Source organism: Mobula hypostoma, chromosome 19 (genome assembly GCF_963921235.1).
Source record: "Mobula hypostoma chromosome 19, sMobHyp1.1, whole genome shotgun sequence".
Taxonomy (NCBI): domain Eukaryota; kingdom Metazoa; phylum Chordata; class Chondrichthyes; order Myliobatiformes; family Myliobatidae; genus Mobula; species Mobula hypostoma.
In genome coordinates, this window is record NC_086115.1 from 18509869 (window position 1) to 18529480 (window position 19612).

The 19612-nt window shown below is 49.2% G+C and overlaps 1 protein-coding gene across 1 annotated transcript in view; it reads left to right on the forward strand.

Moving 5' to 3' along the window:
* entpd1 (ectonucleoside triphosphate diphosphohydrolase 1) overlaps positions 1 to 19612 on the forward strand; it is a 39963-nt gene that overhangs the window by 17330 nt on the left and 3021 nt on the right. Inside the window, exons 2-9 of the mRNA XM_063071463.1 lie at positions 1533 to 1657; positions 5593 to 5710; positions 10629 to 10779; positions 12641 to 12800; positions 13384 to 13593; positions 17947 to 18204; positions 18668 to 18781; positions 19393 to 19527. Coding sequence (XP_062927533.1) covers positions 1533 to 1657; positions 5593 to 5710; positions 10629 to 10779; positions 12641 to 12800; positions 13384 to 13593; positions 17947 to 18204; positions 18668 to 18781; positions 19393 to 19527 — 1271 coding nt within the window. The remainder of the gene's footprint in view (positions 1 to 1532; positions 1658 to 5592; positions 5711 to 10628; positions 10780 to 12640; positions 12801 to 13383; positions 13594 to 17946; positions 18205 to 18667; positions 18782 to 19392; positions 19528 to 19612) is intronic.

The following is a 19612-nucleotide window of genomic DNA, read 5'->3' on the forward strand; positions in this document are numbered from 1 at the left end:
TGTTCCATCACGCTCCTCAGTGCCCCACCGTTCACTGTGTGAGCCCTACCCTGGTTTGTGCTCCCAAAGTGCAATACTTATCTGCATTAAATTCTATCTGCCATTTTTCAGCCCATTTGTCCCCCTGTTCAAGATAGATACCACCGTGCGTGTGGCATCACACGGGCCTTCAACTTTCCGTGGACAAAAAAAAACACGGGTACCTGCACCAGTTTGCCCAGTCTCACCCTATTGGGCTACCTTCCACAGAACCCACATTATACTCCCTCTGTCAGATCCACGTTTAACCTGTCTCTCTCACCTATCTTGGTATCATAGCTGAATCTGGCTACAGCATGTAGTTAGCCCAACGCTTTACGGTATCAGCGACGGTGATCCCTCCTGCCCCGCAACCCGGTTCGGTCCCCGTGTGCGTGGTCTGTTCGCCGGGACCATCCCCGCACTCGGAACAGGCTGCGGCGGTAATCGGGGTTGAAGACCGGCAGGCGCGCTCCAGCGCGGCCTCGGAGACAGGGCGAGCGGCGGGAGCGAGTGCGCGGATGTGGGGACGGCGAGCGGACCGGGGAAACGGCGCACGCGTGTCCCGAGGAGCAGCCGTGTAGGTGAGTGCCAGCGGACGGCGGCGACCACCTCCAACGCTGCTCTGTTAACCCCATCCTCCCCGCGGCGGCTGATGCAGCGCCAGGTAGCACCCGCCTGCTGCGTGTTGGCGAGAGGTCAGAGGACGCCCTCGGGATCCGGAGAAAGGCTTCCGTGGCGGCGAGAGTCCCGGAGAGTGGCAAAGGAAGTCTGGCACCCTGCCTCCTGCCTGTCATCGGCGGGACCTTGCAGATTGGCTGTGAGCTCGTCTCTAGTAAATCCGGAGTTGTAGTTTCACTAACGATGGCACCTCAGCAGGTAGAACATTCACAGTGAACGGTCGGTCGCTGGAGAGTGCAGTAGATCAGAGAGATCTAGAAGTCCAAGTACAGGATTCCCTGAAAGTGGCCAGCACCGAGAGGATGGGCTGAAGGGCCTGTTTCTGTGCTGTGGGGCTTTAGGAGCTGATTGTCTCTTTCCTGCTTTGACTCTGAAATTTACGAACTTGAATTTATAAAGTCTTTTAACTACTTTGGGGTTAAGGACAATAAAGGTGGAGTGGACACAATCGAAAGGTGGACTAAGCTGCTGACATCCACAGGTGCCAGAGCAGAAGGCAGCCCTGGCTTAGGACAGTGTGTGATCAGAAACAGTGTGTGGAGCTGATCACTGAAGTGAGGTGTGGTAGAGCTGGGCCAGCGTGAGCCAAGCCTGTTCCTGGCGTACATGCCAGTCAAACACCCCGGGCATGATTCAGGGGGAAGGGAAGAGCCGGGGAAATGGAGCTAAGGCTGATCGGTCGTGGTCTCATTGATGGTGAGGAAGGTGGAGCAGCACTCCTGCTCTGTCCTGTGTTCCAGAGATAGGGACCCAAAAGGGAAAGGGAGATCCTGCCAGACCTGGGTGGGTTACTCAAGGAATCTGGCTCATGCTCTCTTTTCCTTCATTTCCAGGAATAAAACAGAACAAGCGTTGCAAGCACTTTATTTGTCTCATTGCCGTCCTGTGCCTAGTTGGTGTGGTTGTGTTGGTGGCTGTGGGTGTGATGCAGAGCACGTCGATGCAACGGAACATGAAGGTAATCGTTGGCTGCGTCAGGAGCTGCCGGTGTTGGACTGTGTCCGGCATGGTTACGGTTTGTGAAAGGGTGGCGGGGCGTCACTCCCTTGAAATGCTGAGGTCCTTCTGCCCACTGGCCCCTGTTTTTCTCGGTGGAGGAGATCAGTATTGGGAGGTGTTGCTGGAGTACCCTGAACAAGCAGCTGCCGTGAATAGTGTAGGTGCCTCACACGGCAGCCACTGTGCTCAGGGTGGGGGAGGGAGCGAGCGAAGTTCCAGGTTTGGACAGGACACTGGTCAAGTTGCGGCTTTGCACGAATATGGTTGATGATAAAATAGGCTGTACTTGAAACCACCCTAAACAATCACCCTGCTCTCTCCTGTACTCAGTGCCACACCACCCTACATGAAATATCTCACCATTCCTCATACTCGCTGGGTCTAAATCCTCAAACCTCCTCTCGACAGCACCCTGGAGGCATCTTCAGCAGAGGACCTTGTCAGTAGCGGTGCTGGAATTGGTAATGAAGGCTGGTCTTGTCACAAACACCCTGATCCAGAAATGAAAAGCTAAAATAATAGATGTCCTGTATAGTGGCAGAAACATTCCCCAGGTCAAGGTTATTCAGGAATGGATAAGAAATGAAAGCTTGCCAGTGACAATATGAATAATGTTTAATAGCTTAATATTTACCATTAACTGATATTAGTTATTCCATTTTCTCAGTTTGATCGGCTTAACTGAATTTGAACCATGCTTCCAGGACACAAGAATGTACAAAACCACTCTGCTGTTCTACACCAAGTCAGAGTGGCTTTCCACTGTTGGGTATATCATAGAAACAGAAATCTACAGCACAATACAGGCCCTTCAGCCCACAATGTTGTGCCATGCAACCTACTCTAGAAACTGCCTAAAATTTCCCTACCGCATAGCCCTCTATTTTTCTAAACTCCGTGGACCTATCTAAGAGCCTCTTAAAGACCCTGTAGTATCCGCCTTTACCATCATTGCCAGCAGTGTATTCCACACACCCACCACTCTCTGGATGTAAAACTTATCCCTGACATCCCCTCTGTACCTACTTCCAAGCAGCTTAAAACTTTAACCCCCTCATGTTAGCCATTTCAGCCCTGGGAAAAAGCCTCTGGCTGTCCACAGGATCAATGTACATTGGGTCACCTCTCATCGCCTGTTGCTCCAAGGAGAAAAGGCCAAGTTCACTCAACCTATTCTCATGACAGGCTCTCCAATCCAGGCAACATTCTTGTAAATCTCCTCAGCACACTTTCTATAGTATCCACATCCTTCCTATAGTGAGGTGACCAGAAATGAACACAGTACTCCAAGGGGGTCTGACTAAGGTCTTATATAGCTGTAACATTACTTCTTGGCTCTTAAACTCAATCCCACGGTTGATGAATGCCAATGTACCATATACCTTCTTAGCAACACTGTCAACCTGCGTAGCAGCTTTGAGTGTCCTATGGACTCAGACCCCAAGATCTCTCTGATCCTCCACACTGCCAAGAGTCTTACCATTAATACTATATTCTGTCTTCAGATTTGACCTACCAAAATGAACCACTTCACACTTATCTGGGTTGAACTCCATCTGCCACTTCTCAGCCCAGTTCTGCATCCTATCGATGTCCCACTGTAACCTCTGACAGCCCTCCACACTATCCACAACACCCCAACCTTTGTGTCATCAGCAAATTTACTAACCCACCCCTCTACTTCTTCATCCAAATCATTTCTAAAAAATCACAAAGAGGAGGGGTGACCACCCGACATAACCAGCCTTGGACCTCTTCCTGAGTACGGATGAGCCATCTCTCTCACTCTCATTCCCCTATCAATATTTAATAACACATTGGTGGCTTCTTTAGCTCCTGCCATGGCTGCCTTTGTCCAACAGGAAAGAGCTAAGGCTATCCTTTGCAGGAAATCTCTCCATTTCTGCTGTTGCATCCTCTCCAATACAGCATCCCTACATTTCTTGTAACATGACAACTAGAACTGTCCCTAATATACTATCTCCCGGTGCATTCCACACACATACCACTCTGCATATAAAAACTACCTCTGTCACCGCCCCCCCCCATACTTTCAAATGGTTCTCTTTATTATCAGAGAATGTATACAACCTGGCATACTTAGTTTTCACAGACATCCACAAAAACAGAAGAATGACAACAGGAAAGTGTTGGGACCCCAAAGTCCCCTCTCTACCCTCCCCTGTGCAAGCAGCAGCAAAGCGTCAACCTTACCCCCCTGCCCACCCCCACCAATTTCAGCAAAAAAGCATCAGCATCCACCACCCACCAAGCAGAAGCAAAGTACCCAAAGAGAGACCATGATCCGCAGTCGTCAAAAACTATTGTTTACTCGACAGTTCAACACACTAACAAGGGAAAGCGAGATGTCACCCATTTTACAGCGAAAGGGAGACTGACAGTTGCCGTTACGATGTTATGGTCTGCTTTTTATTCTGAGATTATCCGACTTGAGAATTGGCTGCAAACTCTCCCCATCATCCAGAGAAAGAGAGAGTGCGATCACTCAATTACAGAGACCTCCGTCCCTACATCCGCTACAGTGAAATCCTGGCGTTCCTTCTCCTGCGACTCCTCGGTCGGCAACACCAGCCTGGAATTGGTCATCCAGGGCCACGCCTGGAGGCGGAATCTTCCAGGCCATGCCTGGAGAATATTGGAAAGCAGTCAGCCGGCGAGCTCCAGGAGCAGGAACTCATCCGCCATTTAAAAAGAAAGCACAGTTTGAGTGCCGTTGCAGATCAGGACCTCAACAGAACCCCAACCACCTTCAAAAGATAAAAAAGGAGACATTAAAGAGAGATTTAAGTTGTTTTTGCAGATGACCATTCAGTCATCTTAAAATTATGCTCCTTCATGTTAGCCATTTCCAACCTGGGAAGACATTTCCAACCTGGGAAGAGGTCTCTGGTTATCCACTTGATACAAATACAAGGCCTCTTATCACCTCCATGAAATCATCTTTCATCTTCCTGCCATCCAAACAGAAAAGCCCTTGTTTGCTCAACCTATGCTCATAAGACATGCTCCCTAATCCAGGCAACATCCTAGTAAATCTCCGCACACTCTCTAAAGCTTCCACATCCTTCCTATAATGAGGCGACCAGTAAGGAACACAATGTTCCAAGTGTGTGTAATATTGTTGTTTCCCTGAGTAGGAAATCCATTATTTCTGATTCACTAACAGACTTACAGGCAGTGGGTGTGAACTGTTGTTGGTGTTATGTTGACGCAAGCTGCAGATGCTGGAACCTGATGCAAATGTCAGCTGCCGGAAGAACAACAGCTTAAACTGCATCTGTCCTGATCCAAATTGTTCATCCTCCCTTTAAATACACAGACCACACTGTACCCATTGAACTTTCCTGGTTGTTTATGAGTTATCGTATTATCAGTGTATTATCCACTGACGTCCGGTGGCGGATTCTGGTTAGTATCCTGGAGCCTGGACCAGCAACTGAGTTCAATTAAAAGCTATGAAATTTACAAACACGAGAAAATCTGTGGATGCTGGAAATCCAAAACAAAAGCAAAATATTTTGTGTCTGTTGCCAAGGAATTTAAACTGGTTTATTAATCCGATAATTAAAAACTAAGTTAGACGTTCCCAAGAACCGGGCAGAGGGACCCACGCAATCGTGCCCCTGACTGCAGTCCCGCTGGGGGTGAAGGGTGGGGGGGTGGGTAACCCGACTGGCCACGTGATTGGGTGGGTGAAGTCGCCGAGCAGAGGAGCGCTGTGGGCGGGGCTGCATTGTGACATTTAGGGTGACTGGCGGGCGGGGGGCGGGGTTACATTAGAGGCGGGGCTACGGCCGCCCCATGTGCCGCGGGTGCAGGGGCCGGGATTCCGCGGGGTCTCGCCGCCCACCGACTCTGTCTGCTTCTTTACAGTTTGGCATTGTCCTGGACGCCGGTTCCTCGCACACCGCACTCTACATCTACCAGTGGCCGGCGGAGAAGATGAACAACACCGGGCTGGTGAAACAGCTGACGTCCTGCAACGTGAAGGGTGAGGCCGGGCTGAGGCGTGAGCCGGTACTAGCCTCATATTGACCCTTCCCTTCTACACCCATAAGATATAGGAGCAGAATTAAGGCCATTAACTGTCATAAGATGGTGGCTAGGAACGGACCCAAGTGCAAGACACTGATACTGAAGTACTAGGGACAGGACTAGGATAGAGGGTGAGGGCAGGGACATGGACACGAAAACCGGGAACCCGGAACAGGACTGGACAAGAGAGCTAGGAGCCCGGGCTTGGACTCCGAGCCAGAGACTGGACAAGGACCCAGTACCTGGGTGTTGCCTCTGGCTCGGACCCCAGAACTATGCAAGGACGAGGCTTGGCTGGCAGGCAGGACGAGGCTGGAGTCTTAGAGACTTGAGGGGCTAGGCGGGAGGCTGGAGTCTTCAGGCTTGAGGGGCTAGGCAGGCTCCTCCTGGGCGGGGCACGGATCTCCACCCAACGGAGGCAAGGGACAGAACCACCGCAGGTAACGGCAAGACGGCCTGGCTTACCTGGGTGGAGGCAAGGGACAAGAAGGGAGCTAGGTACAGGGTGGCTCCAGGACAAGACTGCAGGCGAGAGTTACCAGCAAGACAAGGCTTCAGGCAATGCAAGGCAAGACAAGAACTTCAGGTGAGGCGAGAGTTACCGGCAAGACAAGGCAAGGCTTCTGGCAAAGCAAGGTGAGACAAGAGTTACCAGCAAGATAAGGCAGGGCTTCAGGCGAGGAAACAGAAGGCAGAAGAAGGGATACAAGGAGTAAGGACAAGAACAATCCATCAGCCACACCTGTCTGTCTGTATCTTGTTTTACGGCGGTTGGCATCCAGCTTAATGGTGCATTACCGCCACCATCTGCTCCAGAATGTGCACTAGACATACATTCTAAATCCCTTCACCCAATCGCGCGCACGTATGTATATGTGTGTATGTGTGTATATATATATACATACACACACACATACATATATATATATACATACATACACACACACACACACACATATATATATATATATATATATACATATATACACACACACGCAAACCTACACTTCACCCTCCCATCTTTGACCATCGTAGTATCCTATTCCTGTTTATTCGTCATATTCTATAAAAAACCCCTGTACCCCTTAAAAACGCTAAAAATACCCGGACTTCTGCTCTCTCACCCATGCCCAGCAACCCCTTTAATGTGAATTCCTGCATCCCCAACTCCCTTAATTTATTTCTCATCATCTCTCTCTGTATCCCATACTTCCTGCAACACAAAACTACATGTTCTACTGATTCCTCTTCCTGACATTCCTCACACAATCCTGTCTGGTGTTTCCCTATCATTTTCAATGTTTTATTTAATGCACAATGCCCCAGCCTTAACCTAGTCCACACAATTTCCTCTCTTCTGTTTCCATTACCTACCCTAGTAACTGCAACACTCTTTTGTATTTGATATAAATGCCTCCCTTTCCCCTCCCTGTCCCATCTTTCTTGCCACATTCGGTTGACTTTTTCCCAGATTACACACTTAACCTCTGCTTTACTGATGCTAATATGCATTTCCACATTTTCTTTCTTTAACGCCCTCTTTGCCAACTCATCCACCCTCTCATTCCCCTTCGCCCCTACATGTGCTGGAACCCATAGAAATTTTACCTGACCTCCCTGATTTGCAATTCTTGTAACTAACTGAAGGACTTCATAAAGTAAATCTTGCCGACTGTTTGTGTGAAAAGACCTTAAACTTGCTAGAACTGAGGATGAATCTGAACATATCAATGCTTTGGCTTGTCTGGCTTTCTGCACCCATTGCAACGCAGCCAACACCGCCAGCATCTCCACTGTAAACACCCCTAACTTACTAGATGTTCTTCTGCTGATTCCAATTTCTTTTGCTGGTATTACCACCCCAAACCCTGTCACTCCTGTTTCCGGTTCCTTCGCACCATCCGTATAAATGTGAGTATAATCACTATACTTTTCCATCACATGACAGTTAAATGCATTTACCAAATCTGTTTTATATCTTTCTTTCCTTTTTACCTCTAACAAATACCAGTCTATGTCAGGCCATACAAGCTTCCATGGAGCTACAACCGGATAAACTACTGAAGGACTTATCCTCAGATCAAATACTCCACATTCTTTCGTGATATCATTCCCTACCCGACTAAAGGTATCCCACTGAAACCTCCCATTTTCCCAGCACTCCTGCAACACTCCTTTAGTAGGGTGAGAATCATTGTGCCCCTGCAAGTTAGGCCAGTAGTTTGCCATCAGTTGCATCCTTCTTAGTTCCAAAGGCATTATTCCCATTTCTACCTGTAGGGCTGACAATGGTGACGTTTTAAAAGCCCCATTGCACACTCTCAAGGCCTGAGCCTGAATCACATCCAGTTTCCTTATAAGAGACCTAGCTGCTGATCCATATACTATATTTCCATAATCCAATACAGATCTTACTAAAGCCACATACATTCTCTTCAAAGCTGAACAACTTGCTCCCCATTCCCTACCAGTCAAACATCTCATCACATTTATTACTTTTTTACATTTCTCCTCAACTTTCCTGATATGGTCTGCCCATGTTAATCGTAAATCAAATATAACTCCCAGAAATTTAAATGATGCAACCCTTTCTAATTCAACCCCATACATCCTTAACTTCTTCCCTACCTCAACCCTTTTCCTGGTAAAAAATACAGTTTGAGTTTTGTCTACTGAAAATCTACATCCCCAATCATAACCCCACTCCACCACTTCATCAATTGCCTCTTGTAGTTTCCTCATTATATGGTCCATGTTCCTGCCTCTTTTCCACCAGGCCCCATCATCCGCAAACAGTGACCTACCTATATCCACTGGTACCTTTGTGAAGACATCATTGATCATAATGATGAAAAGTAACGGGCTAATCACACTACCTTGAGGTGTGCCATTTTCCACTATGTACTGTTTTGATAATTCTGATCCAATCCGAACTTGAATTTTTCTACCAAACAAAAAATCTTTAATCCAATTAAAAACTCTCCCACCAACCCCCATCTTGTGCAGTTTAATTAATAATCCTTTCTTCCACATCATATCATAGGCTTTTTCAATGTCAAAGAACACTGCCACTACTGACTCTCTATTTGCCTGGGCCTTCCTTATTTCAGTCTCTAACATAATCACTGAGTCCATGGAATTCCTTCCCTTTCTAAAACTTCTCTGATAACTTGCCAGCATTCCCCTTTTCTCAAGCACATATGATAACCTTTCTGTTATCATCCTTTCCATCATCTTACATATACTTGATGTTAATGCAATTGGTCTGTAGCTAGTGGGTTTTGACAGATCCTTGCCAGGCTTCCTTATTGGAATTACTACTGCTTCTTTCCATGCACTTGGTAATCTTCCCTCCTCCCACACTCTGTTATAAAAATGCAGCAACTTCAAGAGCGCTCCTTCTCCTAGATTTTTTAGCATCACAGAGCATATCAGATCTTTCCCTGGGCATCAGCCACACCCTGGTCTCTGAAGGTATTTAAGCAGCCAGCCCCAACGAGCATCAGCTGCCTCAATTAGAACTCAACAAGAACAGAAACAGGGTAGACAGGAAAACCTGGAGCAAGGGTCGATGGACCGGACCATGAACCGGAATACAGACTTCACGGACCAGACCATGACATTAACCACCTCTTCCCCACCTGTGTCCCACTTACCCCTCCGCCCCGTTCTCATCCCACCCAATTCTGCGTCCCTTTCAACCATGTGCAACCCTACCTCATATTCCCCTCCCACCTCTGCTCCCTTCCAATTTCCAACCCTCCTGGGATCAAAAGAAAAATGCTGTACCTCGATCATCATCATCATCATCATCAGGTGCCATGCCCAGTTTGAGCTTTGACTGCCATGGCCCACACACTCCTGTTTCAGGTCAAGTGGATCAATTCATTTCCAATTCTCTGGCTGCTGTCACCATCATCATTTGTCTTTATCTTCCTCTTGCTTTCTTCCCTTCAGTCTTTCCCATAATTACCATGCATTCTAACTCCTCTTTCCTAATCACATGTCCAATGAAGTTACGTTGCCTTTTCATGATCTCATACATTATTTCTCTTTTTGTCTTTGCTCTGTTCATGACATCCTCGTTAGATATTAGTTTCGTCCATGATATTCTTTGCATTCTCCTCAAAAACCATATCTCTGCTGCTTCAATTCATTTCCTCATGTTACTAGATATTGTCCAACATTCTGAGCCATATAACATAACTGGATGAACGTAACATTTCAGTGCTCTGAGGCGGGTTGTCATGCCTAGTTTAGTATTGGTCAGTATACTCTTCATTCTCGTAAAGGTGTCTTTTGCCATCCCTATTCTTCTTTTGATGTCCAAGTCGCACCTGCCACCTGATGTCACCCAGCTTCCTAAGTAGCAAAGGTTCTGTACTTGTTTTATGTCTTCCCCGTTTATTCTCAGCCTGCAGATAGGATTCTCCTTCTTTTTGGATATCACCATGCATTCTGTCTTTTTGCAATTGATAGATAGACCCATTTCTGCACTTTCTTCAACAACTGTATCAATTAAGTTTTATAGTTCTTCCTCCGTACTTGCAATTAACACAGTGTCATCTGCATATCTGAAATTATTGATGTTTTCACCGCCAACTTTGATTCCCAAGATGTCTCTTATTTTTGTACTATTGTTTCACTGTACACATTAAATAAATCAGGGGAGAAAACACATCTTTGTCTAATGCCTCTCTTGATACATGTAACAATAATAAATCAATTTACCTCGCTCCTCTCCCTCACCTTTGCCTCTCTCTTGCCAAAGCCCCTGGCCGATGAGTGTGTTGTCTGTGATCTGATGTTCGGTTCGTCCGCCGCTTCCCTGGCGGGATACTGCATTATCACCATGTGCCCCCTCCCTTCCCCAGGTCCTGGGATTTCCAGTTACTGGAGGAACGTGGAACAAGCTGGCCCCTCGCTCAGAGCCTGCCTGGACAAGGCTAAGCAGAGTATTCCTAAGGAGCAGCATGGTGAGACGCCAGTGTACCTGGGAGCCACGGCCGGCATGCGCTTACTGAGGTCAGAGTCTGTCCCGGGGGGGTGGGATTGCTATCTGACAGGCCGAGTGCTGACCCGCTTCCTGTCCCCTCACACTCTCGCTGCCTCTCACTGCAGTGGAAACACTCAGCAGGTCGGGCAACATCTGAGGAGAGTGAAAATCTGACTGAAGCAGAATGCTAAAAGAACTCGGTCAAGCAGTATCTGTGGGGGCAAATAGCAGCCCACACCTCTCAAACCCAGTGCCAGGGGTGGGGGCGCAGCCAATCTGGTCAAAAGAGAAGGTGCTTTGGGCCGTCTTCACTGCGGAAACAAATCTCACGGAGACAGAGGCGGTGGTATCAAGACAGCAGTCCAGACTGGACTCTGGATATCCACGGGCACCGCAGGCTGGCACTCCATTAAGTGACCTCTGCGAGTCGGGGGGTCTCCAGTGCAGACACTGTCAGCACCAGCTGCAGTCGACTGGGCTGGCAGTGAACTGTTGCTTCAGTGTTGGGGGTGGGAAGGTTACGGGAATCAGGCAGGGAAGTGAGCACAGATCGCAGAGCAAAGTGCATTGAAGGTGGAGGCGAGTGAGATAGGAGGTGTGATAATCGTCTTCATTCTGGGGTGGTGGACAGGAAATGTGTGGGAGATGTGGGTGAGGCTGTCACTGTCGGTAAGGGAGGAGGGCCCTCGTGTGGGAGAGGCTGCATGCCGGTGAGGGAGCTGCAGATGATGAAACAGAGTGCTGGCAGGGAGGGTGAGTTGGTGGGTATTGGTGACTCTCCATCCCCTGAGGCGGAGGCAGGAGGCAGAGAAATCCAAAAAGGTTGGTGGGGGGGGGGGGGGCAAAGCTGGTAGAGAGCTGTCTGTCAGTTTCTGTAACGGTGCTCAAACTGGGCCAGAGGCAGCAGACTGCAGCTGTGAACAGAGCAGACGTCAGGCTTTGGTCTGGGGTGGGGGAGCAGGATGGATGTCCCGCCCTTGGCAGAGGTGGACGAGCCCTGGGCTGGGGAATGGGAAAGGATGGGGGCCGGCTGTGGCCCCGGTCACAGGGTCCAGCCCCCCGCCCCCCGAAGACAGAAGCCAAGTGAGAGGCACGGGTTCCCAAGTCCCAGTCGGATCCCTATTGTGTCTAGCCTGGTGCTGAGATTGACGATCGGCTTCTTATTGCCGGTGCCCGTCCACCCCCTCCTTCGGGGAAGAGCCGGTGCCTGTCCACCCCCTCCCTCTGAACAGAGCTGGTGCCCGTCCATCCCCTCCCTCGGGGAAGTGCCGGTGCCCGTCCACCCCCTCCTTCTGAACAGAGCCGCTGCCCGTCCACCCCCTCCCTCGGGGAAGTGCCGCTGCCCGTCCACCCCCTCCCTCGGGGAAGAGCCGGTGTCTTTCACGCCCGAATGTGGGGAACGTACAGAGATGTCCTGTGTTTCCTGTACCCCTCCAGAAGCTGTCTGTCCCTGTCCTGACTACACAGCACGTTGCCCTGCCTCGCTGTGATCTGCCCTTCAAACCCTTCAGGTAATGGAAACACCTTGTTGGGAGGAACAGTTATTACCCCTCAACCATCGGGCACTTGAACCAGGGGAGATAACTTCACTCACCCAGCACTGAACCATTCCCAACCAATGGACTTACCTTCAAGGACTCTTCATTCCACGGCCTTGATATTTACTGCTTATTTATTCACTATTATCATTTTACTTTCTTTCTCTTTTGTATTTGCAGTTTGTTGTTTCTTGCACATGGCCTGTTTATCTGCCTTGATGCGTGCAGTCTTTCATTGATTCTGTTGTGTTCCTTTACTTACTGTGATGCCCACAAGAAGGGAATCTTGGGGTTGTCCTGGATATGGTGACGGATATGTAGTTTGATAAACAATGTACTTTCAACTTTGCAGGTTGCAGAACCCAGCTCAGGCTGAGAAGCTGCTGCAGGCTGTGGAAACGTTCATCAACTTGTATCCGTTTGATTTCCGGGGAGCGCGGATTATAAGCGGATCGGATGAAGGAGCATTTGGCTGGATTACCATCAACTACCTGATGGGGAATTTTGGCACGGTACTCCCACCACACCACTGACATGGCTGAAGGGGTATCCCTATCATTGAGTCCAGTCCTGATGAAGGCAACCACTGGCTGTGACCCTGAATACCAGCCCCCAGCCCCCAACCCCTGCTCCCCCTTCCCACGAAAATTATCCCCACACCCCTTTGACTACTGCAAGCCTTCTCTGGAATGATCCTTGCCATATACACCATCCTGATACCCCCTCGACCTCTGCACCCCTCCTCTGGGATGAATCCTGTCACCCCCCCCACCCCCCCCCAATCACCGCACCCTTTCTCTGGAACGAACCCCCCCCCCCTGCTCCATCCCATGAACACCATGTGTTGGTTTGGGATGACCCCTGCCAGACAGACCTTGACACTGCTCTCCACGCCCTCGGCCAGTCGTGCAGTGCACGTTTGGGAGCTGAGGAAGGTGGGAAGCTGGCGTGAACGCGGGGCACGTGTGCCACATTCAGTTGGCCCGTTCTGTTGGGAGGCTGATCCAAGGAGACCCAGGGAGGTGCTGGTGATGGGGCTGATTCCCTGTGAGTTCCACGTTTTCCTGACTCACCCTTTCCTGCTTTGTGTCCCAGGTTAGTGCTGGAGGAGATCCTGACACATTGGGAGCCTTGGACCTGGGTGGAGCTTCCACACAGGTCACATTTATTCCCAATAATGTGATAGAATTGGCAGAAGACTCCAAGATTTTCCGCTTGTACGGGAGGAGTTACCACATGTACACACACAGCTTCCTGTGCTACGGAAAGGACCAGGCCATGAAGATGCTTCTGCAGAGTCTGACGGTAAGCAGAAAACGGCACCAGGTCCCCGTGTAGACCGACGGCCGGCTGGGTCAGTCACTCACCTCCCACCATAAGCAGGAGGGAGAGTTGGCCACCGGGCCCCTTGTGCAGTGGGACCACGGCTCCGTTTTCCTGTTAATCCCCTTAAGCCACAGCTTCCCAGTACGTCAAATGTCTGAATGTGTTCAGCAGCCACTCCCTCCTCACCTCTCGGGCTGGAGACTTCCAGAGCTTCACACGTGCCTGAGAGGAGTTCTCGCTGGAATCGGTGAGGACAGAGAGTGACTGCGTCTGCTTCTAGAGGACCTCGGGGAAAGATGCTGGAGATTTTGGAATGTGGCAAACGTGCCCCGTGTTCACGCCAGCTACCCAGCATCCTCAGCTCCCGGACCCGCACTGCACGACTGGCCGAGGGTGTGGAGAGCAGTGTCGGGGTGTGTCTGGCAGGGGTCATCCCAAGCCAACGAATGGTGTTCATGGGATGGAGCCACGGGGGGGGGGGGGGTCTGATCCAGAAGAAGGGTGCAGAAAATTAGAAACAGGTGGGTGCAAATGAGGAGACAAGCAGGTAATTGGAGGAAGTCCAAAAAGGAAAGGGTCTGGGCCAGAACCCACATGGCCAGGTGAAAGAAAACAGAAATGAAAGACTGTCGTGATCCAGAGCTACCAGCAGAAGCCCTTCGACCCAGTGTTCAGGCCGGATCCTTAACAAAGGCAGATCAACACCCCACCCGCTAACCCACCCTGCCACCACTACTTTATCATTTCCTGTCAGAGTCAGACTGTCTATCCTATCTCTGTTCCTTGGCTGAGGGGTGAGGGTTTGTGAATCTCTATAAGTTCACACCTCAGCATCTGACCGGCCAACTGTACAGATACCCCTGTGCCTAGCATCACTTTATGTACGTACGATCAGTCTGTGTATTAACCATCTTATGTATTTATTGCCTGTGTTCTTTATCTTATAGTTTTTGTTTCTGTGCTGCATCAGATCCAGAGTAACAATTATTTTGTCTCCCTTACGCTCGTGTACTGGAAATGACATTAAACGATCTTTAATCGGACTTTCTGACCTTTGCTTGGTGTGGATGATTTTCTGTGCTCAAAGGCTCCGTGATGTTGTAACCCTGCCTCCTGGCAGCTCGTCCCAAATACCCACCACACTGTGTGTGGGAGTTGCCCAGATCTCCTTTACATTTCTCCTGTGCCCTCTGGGTTCAGATCCCCTCCCTAGGAAAGAGGCACCAGCTGCCCTTTCTCTGTCCCTAGGGTTTGTGAATCTCTGTAAGGCCACCCCTCGGCACCCGATGAGGCTGTGAGAATGACTGAGCCCATCCAGTCTCTTCAACCCCACCACCATTCCAGGCAACACTCGTGAACATCTCCCGCACACACACTATTATTATCACACCCTTCCCGTAGTCGGTGACCGGAGTGGTGCAGAGCACTACAGCACACAGACAGGTCCTTTCACCCATCTAGTCCGTGCCGACCTGGTCTCTGCCTAGTCCCACCTCCTGTACCTCCATTGACCACAGCCCTCTTTACCCCTCCCCTCCCATCCAGGTATTTTAAATGTGACTATTGAACCTGCCTCTACCACTTTCACTGGCAGATCGTTCCACACTCACACCACCCTCTGGTTTCCCCTTAATTATTTCACCTTTTACACTTAACCCATGACCTCTGGTTCTAGTCTCACCTCACTCAGTGGAAAAAGCCTGCTTGTATTCACCCTTAATTTTGTATACCTCAATCAAATCTTGCCTCGTTCTCCTACACTCTAGGGAGTAAAGTCCAAACATATTCAACCTTTCCCTATAACTCAGGTCATCAAGTTCCAACAGCATCCTTGAAAGTTCTCTCTGTACTCTTTCAATCTTGTTGACATCTTTCCTGTAGGTAGGTGACCAAAACTGCACACAGTACTCAGTCTCACCAATGTACAGCTTCAACATAGGCTTGGTCAGTGGGTCTGTTCTGTACTCCGAGAAGCATAACATGATTAGGCAATAATAAGACAACAAGACAAAGGAGCAGAAGTCGGCCATTCGGCCCATCGAGTCTGCTCCGCCATTTTATCATGAGCGGATCCATTCTCCCATTTAGTCCCACTCCCCCGCCTTCTCACCATAATCTTTGATGCCCTGGCTACTCAGATACCTATCAATCTCTGCCTTAAATACACCCAATGACTTGGCCTCCACTGCCGCCCGTGGCAACAAATTCCATAGATTCACCACACTCTGACTAAAAAAATTTCCTCACATCTCTGTTCTGAATGGGCGCCCTTCAATCCTTAAGTCATGCAGGAAAGATTAGTTGAAGATAACAAGGATGATATATGGAGGGGAAGACAGAAAAGGCTGCTGATGCTGGAATCTGGATCAAAACAAAATAACAACTGGATGCAGGGTCTCGACCCAAAATGTCGGCTGTCCGCCTGCCTCCACGGCTAATTGCTCCAGCAGTTTGATTTTTTTTCCTTTCTGAAAAGGACATTATGTTTGACAAATGTATTCGTTCTTTTTTTTAATCACTATTTTTTTATTGCAACGCCAACAACTTACATTCAATACAACCAGTTGCTGATTACATTTTGACTGTTTAACCCAGCCACCTCCAACCTTCATCACCATTCCCCACCTCCACTCCTCATCCTCTTCCTCATCCCCACCCCCCTCTCCACCCCTCTCCCCCTCACCAACCAACTGAATAGTAGTGCATAAACAGACAGAGCTTCCTATTTTAACAGAAGATCTTTTAAGTTAGATATCAAATTTGTCCACATTAAGATTGTACAAACGTAATCATTCTTAGAGGGTATAATGAGCAGGGTAGATAAAGAAGATCCAGGAGATGTAATGTATTTGTATTTCAAGGAAAGATTTAATAAATGATGTAAACATTTACTGCACAAGAAATTATTTTTTGTGGAGGTAATCAAGGCAGAGCAATAGATATTGTTTACATGGACTTTAGAAGGTTAGGGTACACACATCTGATGAGTGATAACTGAGGGTAATGGTGGAGGAGTATTTTGTCTCACTCGAAGTCTGTAACCAGGGATCCAATAACAGGTTGAAAGTCCATGGTATTACAGGAAAGATACTAGCATTGATAAAGCAGTGGATGATTGGCAGGAAACAAAGATTGGGAATAAAGGGGTCCTTTTCTGGTTGGCTGCCAGTGACTGGTGGTGTTCCATGTGGGTCTGTGTTGGGACGGATTCTTTTTACGTTATATGTCAATGACTTGGATAATGTAATTGATGGCTTTGTGGCAAAGTTTGCAGGTGATATGAAGATGGGTCGAGGGGCAGATAGTTTTGAGGAAGTAGAGAGGTTACAGAAGGAGAATGGGCAAAGAAGTGGCAGATGGAATACAGAGTCGGGAAGTGTATGATCGTGTCCTTTGGTAGAAGAAATGAAAAGGTTAACTATTTTCTAAATGGAGAGAAAATTCAAAAATCTGAGGTGCAAAGGGACTTGGGAGTCCTTGTGCAGGATTCCCTGAAGGTTAGTTTGCAGGTTGAATCTGTGTGGAGGAAGGCAAATGTGATGTTAACATTCGTATCAAGGGGACTAGAATATAAAGGATGTAAGAAAGCAAGGGTGTAATGTTGAGACTTTATAAAGCACTGGTGAGGCCTCACTTGGAGTACTGTGAGCAGCTTTGGGCCCCTTTTCTAAGAAAGGATGTGCTGACAGTGGAGGTGATTGAAAGGAAGTTCATGAAAATGAACAAGGAAGTTCATGAAAATGAACAAGGAAGTTCATGAAAAGGCTTATCATATGAAGAGCGTTTGATGGCTCTGGGCCTGTATTCACTAGAATTTGGAAGAATAAGTGGTGACCTCATTTGAAACCTTTCAAATGGTGAAAGGCCTTAATAGAATAGATGTGGAGAGGATGTTTCCTATGCTGGGAGAGTCTAAGACCAGAGGACACAGCCTCAGAATAGAGTGGTGTCCTTATAGACTGGAGATGAGGAGGGATTTCTTTAGCCAGAGAGTGGTGAATCTGTGGAATCCATTGCCACAGGTGGCCTGTGGAGGCCAAGTCACTGGGTATATTTAAGGTAGAGGCTGATTCGTCAGGTTATGAAAAGATTTGGGGAGAAGACAGGAGACTGGGGCTGAGAGGGAAAATGGATCAGCCATGATGAAATGGAAGAGCAGCCTCAATGGGCCAGACGGCCTAATTCTGCTCCTATGTCTTATAGTCTAAACTTGGGTCTCCATCTGCTTTGTTGTTCCCGGTCCCAGAGCTGCTGTTTCAGTGGAAGGTGGGCCTTGGTGGTTCTGGTCTCAAGCACCAACAAACCAGTAAACAACCCACTTATCTCTTTCAGGTGACAGACAATGGAACCGTTTCCAGTCCCTGTTTCAATGACGGATACGAGAAGCTCATCAACGTGTCTGCTTTCTACGATAGTCCGTGCACGCCCAACCCTCCCGGAACAGCACACAAGACAGTGAAGCTGATTGGTACAGGCAGCTCTAAGGAATGCAGATCCCACGTCAGCCGCCTGCTTAACCACAGCATCTGCCCCTGTAGCACCTGCTCATTTAATGGGGTGTGCCAGCCCCCTATTTGGGGGAAATTTGGGGTCAGTACTGCTGGTTTTCCTGGAATATCACCCCATCCACACTGGAACAGCCCTGGGCACACAGCAAGGTCATTTAAGGAGAATCTGGGGTCAGTAGGAAAAGCGATGGTCGTTGGAATAACCTGGACCTGATGCGTTTTGTAACTCGGCCAGTGCAGAGGGTAGATGGTTCAACCCTGACCTCTGGCACTACATATGCAGTCTGCACTTTCTCTCTGTGTCTGCGTGAGTTTCTCCCGGGTGCTCCCGTCCCCTCCCTCGTCCCAAAGACGTGTGGGTTGGTGAGTTAAACGGCCGCTATAAATAGCCCCCAGAATGTATGGGTGAGGGGCGGGGTCGGAGCGGAGCTGATGGGGGATAAAATGGAAGGTGTAAGTGAGTGGTTTGTGGCTAGCATTGAGTGGGTGGGCCGAAAGGCCTGTTTCTGTGCCGGGTGACACTGTGACTCCTCCTCTTATGCCAGGCCTTCTCTGCATTTTATTACGTGATGGACTTCTTCAGTAAGAATGGACCGCTGAAGAACTTGGATCAAGTTCAGGCAGCCGTGGAGAGATTCTGCAACATGGCCTGGCAGGAGGTGAGTGGCAGGTCCCTGCACTGGAGTGGGATTGCACTGTGCACCCAGGACTGGTCTCCACCTTGGCACACAGTGGTGCCAGCAGCCCACCCGGTCTTCGGATGGGGAGGGGAGGGTAGTGTGGTTGGAGCCTACACCACACCAAGAGCGGGAGTCCTGCCTCTGTTCCCAGGGTGGGGTCTTCCCAGGTTGGAAGGGGAGACCTGGCTCAGCTCCCGGAGAGGAGGAGGGGTCCCAGCTGGGAGAATCTTTTGTTCCTGTGTGATTTTCTTGGCCTTCGGACACCCAGACTGTGGTTTTAGATTCCCAGCTCCCAATGGTCATTGCCTGTATCTGGGAAATTGACTGATAAGTTCAGGGGGAATTTTGGAGCAGCTGATTGTGACCCCCCCTCCACCCCCCCCCCCACACCTGTACGATCCAGGACTGGAGACAGCCCAATGGATGGGCCACAGGGGGCTGGTGACCCAGACGTCCTGTTCAACAGCTCACAGAGAGCACCTTCCCTGAGCTGACACTGGCCTGGTCCCCGGGAGCACGCGCTGATCTGAGCTGCCTGTAGGTGCGGAACAAGCGGAGGTGTGTCATGAGTCAGTTTGTATTTTGCACAGGCGAAGCATATGTACAACATGAAGGAGAAGTACCTGAGTGAAAACTGTTTCTCCGGTCACTACATCCTCATGCTCCTCACGGAAGGCTACAACTTCACAGCCAGTAACTGGAACTCCATTCAGTTTCTGAAAAAGGTTCGTGTACGTCACACCCTTTAATGTCAATCTGCCTGCTCCCCAGTCCTAACCCAAATCTCTGTTCACTGCCACCTCCCACCAC